Raw genomic sequence first — 8,412 nt, forward strand, 5'->3', positions numbered from 1 at the left:
GTTGTACTAATCATGAAGATTAATAAAATTTTGATGTTTCACCTGTGATTTACCTTCCTATTGTTCTTTGAAAGTAGCCTGAAATCAAATTTTTGAGTTTGTCTTAACACTTTTGCACAATACTGTAGGTAACTTGACTATAATGTGTCCGTGTCGAACAGAGTATATACAAGTTTACCAGTGTTTACTATTTGATTCAAAATGGATAAAAAACATCTTCTCTATACTTTATCTAGGAACAAACCAGTAAATCCTGGTGTCAATGCAGCCATTTTGCGAGATAGCTCTAGTTTATCAATTTGTGTCTTCAGGTTCTTCAAGTGAACTTTGAAAATGGATGCTCTGTAAGTTAAAAACATTACAGGAAATTACAATGTATTAACATCTAGTAAACACTACTACAAATATAAATTAAAGATACTTTCAAACAGTAGCTATAAACAATGCCTTAGTTTATGTAAATCTTTGTAAAGTGAAAAAATTGAAATTACGTTTCAAACTACGTCTTAAGTTGCAAACAAATGGTTAAAAATTGTTATGAAAAATAATTAACTTAAAATCAACATGTTAAAGTTTATAAAAAAAAAGTAAGCAATAGCTCTTCAGCTACATGACGAAACATACAATATAAAATAGTGAATCTTTACAACGAGAGAGTGAGCCAAATTTCTGATGATCAAGAACCAACTAGGGTTCAAATATTTCTTTATTATTATTTAGTACATACAACATATAAGTATTACAGATATCTTTTTTTTGTAATCTCTTCTCTTAACATAAGGACATAGATTTGTTTCTTAAGACTCGTACTGTAGGGAAATCAATACATAGAATTATACTTGGACTGTTTGCCAAGTCTTTACTTTACTAGAGCCTTCATTGGGCAACAATGTACTGAGCAATGTTTCTCAGTATAATGTTGCCTGATGAAGGCTCTGGTAAGAGGGCTTGAAAGCTCACAAATAAAAGTATTTTTAACATAGAGAACAGTCTGTGTGTAATTCTATACAGGACACAGATTTGGTGACTTTCCAATTAAAGTTAGACATGTGAAGTCCTTACTGCTCATATGTCCCACTTTTTAAGAATGACAATGACATTAAGATTGCGCCTGAAGAAGAAAGGTCCACCTTTCAAAAAGCACTTGTATTATAGAGTTTTTACGGTTTTATATTAAAACTTCCTGAACCTATGTGTTTTTTCTGACATTAAGATTAAAAAAATTATGTCTGATCTCTCTCCTCAAATCACCTACAAAATCAAACTGTAATTTAAATGTTCAGATTTAGAATTTTGAAATAAATTTTATTAACATTTGTTATGGATGAAGTAATAAAAAAATACAAACCACTAACCCTGATTTTGTTTTTTGTTCTCATCTTAATTTTTATTTTGTGAGAAGAAATATTTAAACTTCCCACTTGCATAGCTGCAAATTTGTGGTATTTTCACATTTGTTACTTTTTCCTTGCTCTCATAGTTTGAAAACATCGACATTTGATGGTGGTGTCAAAAAATTAAATTTAATTGAATGCTTTTTTTGTTTTAATTTCAAACTTAAAATCATAAATATCTTATCTTAAAGCCAACTATTTTCTTTCTCACAAACTATTTGTCTGAGTGTTCTTCCATGTATGGAGTGTAGTTTTTAAGCTTTTAGTTATTACATCAGAGATCTTCCTCAATCACATACTTTTAGATAACATAACATTACATTTTTTGTACGTTACATAAGGGTAATAATTGTTTTTTTTTGGTTCCTTGTTATGTTTAATTTATAGAAGTAATTACTGTAACAGTTCATTTATGCTTTACAAACATTACTACTTGTAATTAGAAACACAGTAGATTTTATCCACTGCAAGATTTGCTGGGGGGGTGGTTGGGTGGAAGTGGGGGGTATTTTTGAAATAGCTCTACACAATTTCTAAGAGGACAGAGATAAGCATTATAACTAAGATAGCAATTTGAGATAAATACTAACTACTTATATAAATTTTTATTGCAAAGTTTCTTTCAAAACGTGGGCTAGCACATGACTTCATTAAGCCTATAAACATGGCTTCCAGGTCAATTACACTTGTTACATATCTAACTTCACTTCAATGACTTTCAATGGTTATCATGTTTTAGATATAATTACATTTACAGTTATTAACTTTAATGAATATAATTGTAAAGTTGTATGGCATTAGACGTACCTGCCCTTGATATCTGGAGCAGGGACATAGATCTGTCGATCAAATCTTCCTGGTCGAAGTAAGGCCTGATCAAGTATGTCTATACGGTTGGTTGCTGCCAGAACAACAACATTCGTTGTGGTATTGAAACCTAGAAAATCCACATGATTGGTTAATGCCATGAGAATCGAATTATTTGTAGTATTTAGGCTTAAAAAACTATTCAGGAAGTAGGTAAAACAAATGGTATCTCAATAGTAACAATATTAGAAAAAGTATAATTACTTTCACAATAATAGTTATTCTTAAGTTCTCAATCTCCAAAATTGCTATGAATATAATATGAAAAATTACCATCCATTTCTACTAGAAGTTGATTAAGAGTGTTCTCCTGCTCACTGTGGCCACCAAGACTTCGGCCACCTCGCTTCCGTCCAACAGCATCAATCTCATCAATAAATAAAATACACGGGGCATTCTTCCTTGCCATAGCAAACATGTCTCTCACCTGCATAAGTAATGAATACATCATTCTTCTTTATACACACCTACAGCAGAAACATTTTACTAAAGTACAGAATAATAGTTAAGTTTATAGTTTAATAACATTTAAGTATGTTACGAAAAGCGATATGAATAAATGAAATGAAACAAAAATCTTAAAATTTTTTCTTATTAGTGCAAAATAACTATAATGTTTGGAAGGTATTTAAACTTAGTTAAATGTTACACTTGTAAAACATTCACAACTCTAAGCCTAAAACTACACCTATTTTGGAAGTTACAACAAATGGTTCAAATCCCTCTTGCTACCGGTCTTTCTGTGGTCAGGGGTCAAAGATCATGTTTGTACACTTACATTCTAAATTTTATTGAACTACTATTTTATGAATGTATGTCAATAAGTTTGGTATCAAATTGTAGATTATAATTCAAATTTTAGTATTATACATTAATTAATTTCTTAATTTAAATATGAATATCAAAAAAAATTTCTGTATATTGATTTTTGTGTGTAACGTGGTATACTGAATGCAGCTTTGGTTCAAATTAGATGTTTGTGATGTCTAAATACAAAGTCTATAGTTTTTTACGAAATAAAAACTCAAGCTACAATATAAAATAAGAACCTCCTATCTTTTGTATTTGCCGAGATATCACTATAGTTAGCAAATCAAACAAAGTGGCCCTGCCCACTTCTTCCATATTTGGAAATATGTACACTCTCTCATGGCTTTATCAAAAGTTCAGAATGTGACTTCCTCAGGCTCTGGAGTTGGAAAGTGTCTTATCTCAGAAGGAAGGGTTAAGTGAAAATGTTGTTTGAAGTATATTTTTTAGACCCAAATACAGCTTGGTTACTAAGCCTGATAAATTATAGTGAATTTCTATGGTACTGATGTAGTAACTTATGAATTTTTATTTCCAAATGCATATATAAAACCTAAAAAAATTATTTTGTTTTACATATACCACGTGCAAAATTTGACAAGGCTTAGCAAATTTAGGCAAGTGGAAAACAAGTACAAAGGTCGTAACTAGAAGAGGTAATTGTTTTTCTATACTTCATCATTTACTGTTCTATGTTTTAAGAAAAATAACTGAAATTTAATAACTTATTTGTAAGTGGTAATAATACATGTAATGTATTATAACTGAAATGTGACTATTTTACAAAATGGTCATTGTAACTTTTGTGATGTCAGTCAGACACGTCTGAAAGGTCAATAAAATAAAAAATATATATAGACGTATAATTTTATGAGATTTAAACTAAATATTTGTGGTTGCTTGTTATAATTTGTAGTCATTCTAGAGCGAAAAAAGCTTAATTTGTATCTATTTCATAATTTTTCATGGTGGTTACAAGGTCGGTCAAATCGACTAAACCCATACAGATACAATAGTAAAAATAATAGATAAAATAGTTTTTTTTCTAAAAAAAATGTTTGATAATTATCTGGAGAATATAAAGATTTTGCATGTGAAATTTGACAATTGTTTGATGCATAGAAGTATTTTTAATCATAAAATCAAAACTACTCTACATGTTGGACAGTCAACATTCAAAATGAAAAATGCACGAGCAAATCTTAAAACTTAATTTAAAAATATGATATATGTTTACTGATAATCTGCAAAATTTCGTGAAGATACACTTACTGTATTAAAAGTTATAGTATGAAAACTATAACAAGCACAAAATGGTTACAAGGTCCGAGCCTGTAGTGAGAGAGTTAAAGTGATACAAGAATGGTCCAATACTGAAAAATATCTTAGATAATTTAAAACCCAAAACCGCATAGTTTATGAAAAGTTACTTACACGAGAAGGTCCAACACCGACAAACATCTCAAGGAACTCTGAACCCGACACTGTGATGAAGGGAACATTAGCCTCTCCTGCTGTAGCTTTGGCTAACAATGTCTTACCTGTTCCAGGTGGGCCTGTGAGCATTGCTCCCTGGTGTGTGATAAAAAATAATTTTAATAGTGAAAAAAAGAAACAATTTAAAAGCCTTTAGTTTATAAACCACCAATATCTTCGTACAAACGCACTCACAAAGGTTTATAATAATTTCATTACATTACAATACATTTACTAATATATATTTTTATATATTGTGTAATACACCTATTATTTAGTCAATGATTTCCAGTTTTAATATTTATCATTTCACTAGTACTACTACTATACAGGATTATTTTACTATGATGCCACCTACCTTAGGAATCTTAGCCCCTAGGTCAATGTACTGTTGAGGATTCTTTAGAAAATTCACAAATTCCATGATTTCTATCTTGGCTTCCTCACAGCCGGCTACATCCCTGGAAAATAAGCCACAAACTAAATAAAGTATTTACTACTCACAGCCGGCTACATCCCTGGAAAATAAACAAAGTACTTCCTACTCACAGCCGGCTACATCCCTGGAAAATAAGCCACAAACTAAACAAAGTACTTCCTACTCACAGCCAGCTACATCCCTGGAAAATAAGCCACAAACTAAATAAAGTATTTACTACTCACAGCTAGCTACATCCCTGGAAAATAAGCCACAAACTAAACAGGCTGTGAGTAGGAAGTACTTTGTTTATTTTCCAGTTATGTAGCCGGCTGTGAGTAGGAACTACTTTATTTAGTTTGTGGCTTATTTTCCAGGGATGTAGCCGGCTGTGAGTAGTAAATACTTTGCTACATCCCTGGAAAATAAGTCACTAACTAAACAAAGTATTTCCTACTCACAGCCGGCTACATCCCTGGAAAATAAACAAAGTATTTCCTACTCACAGCCGGCTACATAACTGGAAAATAAACAAAGTACTTCCTACTCACAGCCAGCTACATAACTGGAAAATAAACAAAGTACTTCCTACTCACAGCCGGCTACATAACTGGAAAATAAACAATGTACTTCCTACTCACAGCCAGCTACATCCCTGGAAAATAAGTCACTAACTAAACAAAGTATTTCCTGTTTATTAACAATGATGGCTTGTGCGAAGTTTAAACTGTTTTTAATTCATGGTTTCAAGGCACTTAATAACTAAAGAAATACTTTTATATTTCTAATGCTACAATTTTTTAACTAACAAAAGTGCAAATATCAATTGATAATTTTATCCCAAAAAGCCTATAATTTTTGCGATATAAATTTGGAAGATAGGTTATACATACAGCTTTATCAGAAAACTAAGCCTAACATTGGAGAACAAGTCTGTAATAAATTAAATTCACAGAAATAGCTGGGAACGGAAGTTCTTTTTTTTTTTATATATCATTTCTAGCTGATTTTCTGAAGTCAGTTTAAAAGTTTAGGTTTCTTTTGATTGGAGAAGTTCTCATAAAAGCCACCATCTGAACTGAACAAATCCAATAACAGAAATGTATTTTTATAAATTTAATTATAAAAAAAATTACATTAACATTAATATACACTCATGTTTCCATTCATTTTATATGAAATAAAACAACATGCAAACCTGAGTTTAGTAAAGCACAAAATGTTAGGTTATAGTAGATGAAGTTTTATTCATTTGAAATAACATTCATAATTTGTAATGATGTTTAAGTACTGAAAACGTGTCTTCTTATAAAAAAGAATTTTGAACCTGAATTCCAAAGACGTATTATATGAAAATCTGGCAAGAGTGTATTTAATTATTACCAAAATTTAATTATGAAACTAAAACTATCAGGATATATATGTCTGGTAGAGTTGTAAACATAAGAAAATTCATTGTCTCATTCGACTATCGACGAAACGAAATGTAAAAACAATTTCGTTAGCTTAAACCTACCAAGTCTCTCTTCCTGTCTTTGCTAAATTTTTGTACAAATTAAATGAGAACATCAAAAATGTTTTTAAGTCACTTATAAAAAGCATCTACTGGTACTTAGACAATTTAAAATTGACACCAAATTCACTTATCTTATTATTTATACTAAGAAAACTTCAACTTAAAATTCTAGAAACAAATTTTTTGAAATATACCTTTTTGAACAACAGCTTCAAATCTTAAATCATAATAAAAATTTAGATTATTAGGGTGGTTCGTAATATTTTTACCGAAACTTGACTTCTATTTCTGTTGGATTAATTAACTTGGCAGTGGTTTCACCCATTCCAAAAATTCCACCTCCACGCCTTGCTCCTCCTCCCCCCATCAGACCAGATGTCCTTCGCATGGTCCAGAAGAGAAAGCCGAACAAAAGAATTGTTGGCAAAAGACTAACCAAGCTGGAACTATAAGATAAAAGATAAGTTCTTATAAAGTAAAAAACACTAAACAAATTTACCATAAAAATCTAAGTCTTTAAACTTGAATTACACAAATATTATTTACGAATGACCTGATATATTTAGTGCATCATGATAATAATGAAAAAACACAATAATAACAGATATATTGGGTTTCACATTTATTCAATAATAACAAAGTTACCTTATATAAAATACTAACAATAACTTAATACAAAATATAGACAATTATTTACAGATTGTTCAATCCACCTCACTTCTCTACACTGCACAAACAAGATTAAAACTGAGCTCACTCATCCACTTCACTAAACTACAGAAACAAGATTAAACTGAGCTCACCCATCCACCCCACTTTTCTACACTGCACAAACAAGATTAAAACTGAGATCACCCATCCACCTCACTTCTCTACACTGCACAAACAAGATTAAAACTGAGCTCACCCATCCACATCACTTGTCTACACTGCACAAACAAGATTAAAACTGAGCTCACCCATCCACTTCACTACACTGCACAAACAAGATTAAAACTGAGCTCACCCATCCACTTCACTTCTCTACATTGCACAAACAAGATTAAAACTGAGCTCACCCATCCACCTCACTTCTCTACACTGCACAAACAAGATTAAAACTGAGCTCACCCATCCACTTCACTTCTCTACACTGCACAAACAAGATTAAAACCTGAGCTCACCCATCCACTTCACTTCTCTACATTGCACAAACAAGATTAAAACTGAGCTCACCCATCCACTTCACTTCTCTACACTGCACAAACAAGATTAAAAGTGAGCTCACCCATCCACTTCACTCCCCAATACACTGCACAAACAGGATTAAAACTGATCTCACCCATTCACTTTATTTTTCTCTTAACAGAGACAAAATTAAATCACTCATTTACCCCTGACTCTTAGAGTATATCCACAAAATGTTAAAATTGAGCTCATCCATCCATTTCACTTCTCTACACTGCACAAACAAGATTAAAATTGAGCTCACCCATCCATTTCAGTTTTGTAGACTACAGGGACAAAATTTGAGGGTTCGATGTTCATTTCAAGTTGGACATTTTCTAAATTCCTTTCAAATGTGTCAACACTCCCTATGTTGAACCACAATACATTCTATAAAAAATAACAAGATTAGGTATGATATTAACTAGTTAAAAAGGTATGATATTAACTAGTTAGAAAGGTGTGATAGTAACTAGTTAGAAAGGTATGATAGTAGTTAGAAAGGTATGATATTAACTAGTTAGAAAGGTGTGATAGTAGTTAGAAAGGTGTGATAGTGACTAGTTAGAAAGGTATGATATTAACTAGTTAGAAAGGTATGATATTAACTAGTTAGAAAGGTGTGATAGTGACTAGTTAGAAAGGTATGATATTAACTAGTTAGAAAGGTATGATATTAACTAGTTAGAAAGGTATGATATTAACTAGTTAGAAAGGTATGATAT

At 31.3% G+C, this 8,412-nt stretch overlaps 1 protein-coding gene across 1 annotated transcript in view; it reads right to left on the reverse strand.

Moving 5' to 3' along the window:
- The window catches only part of LOC106474846 (AFG3-like protein 2), a 16,960-nt gene extending 8,889 nt beyond the window's left edge, over positions 1-8,071 (reverse strand). The window contains exons 1-7 of the mRNA XM_013935542.2: positions 7,953-8,071; positions 6,751-6,927; positions 4,906-5,008; positions 4,506-4,643; positions 2,535-2,688; positions 2,202-2,331; positions 245-342 (exon numbers count right to left, since the gene is read on the reverse strand). Coding sequence (XP_013790996.1) covers positions 245-342; positions 2,202-2,331; positions 2,535-2,688; positions 4,506-4,643; positions 4,906-5,008; positions 6,751-6,927; positions 7,953-8,008 — 856 coding nt within the window. The 5' untranslated portion in view covers positions 8,009-8,071. The remainder of the gene's footprint in view (positions 1-244; positions 343-2,201; positions 2,332-2,534; positions 2,689-4,505; positions 4,644-4,905; positions 5,009-6,750; positions 6,928-7,952) is intronic.
- Positions 8,072-8,412: the final 341 nt, after the last annotated feature.

This window comes from Limulus polyphemus, unplaced genomic scaffold (assembly GCF_000517525.1).
Source record: "Limulus polyphemus unplaced genomic scaffold, Limulus_polyphemus-2.1.2 Scaffold7760, whole genome shotgun sequence".
NCBI lineage: Eukaryota > Metazoa > Arthropoda > Merostomata > Xiphosura > Limulidae > Limulus > Limulus polyphemus.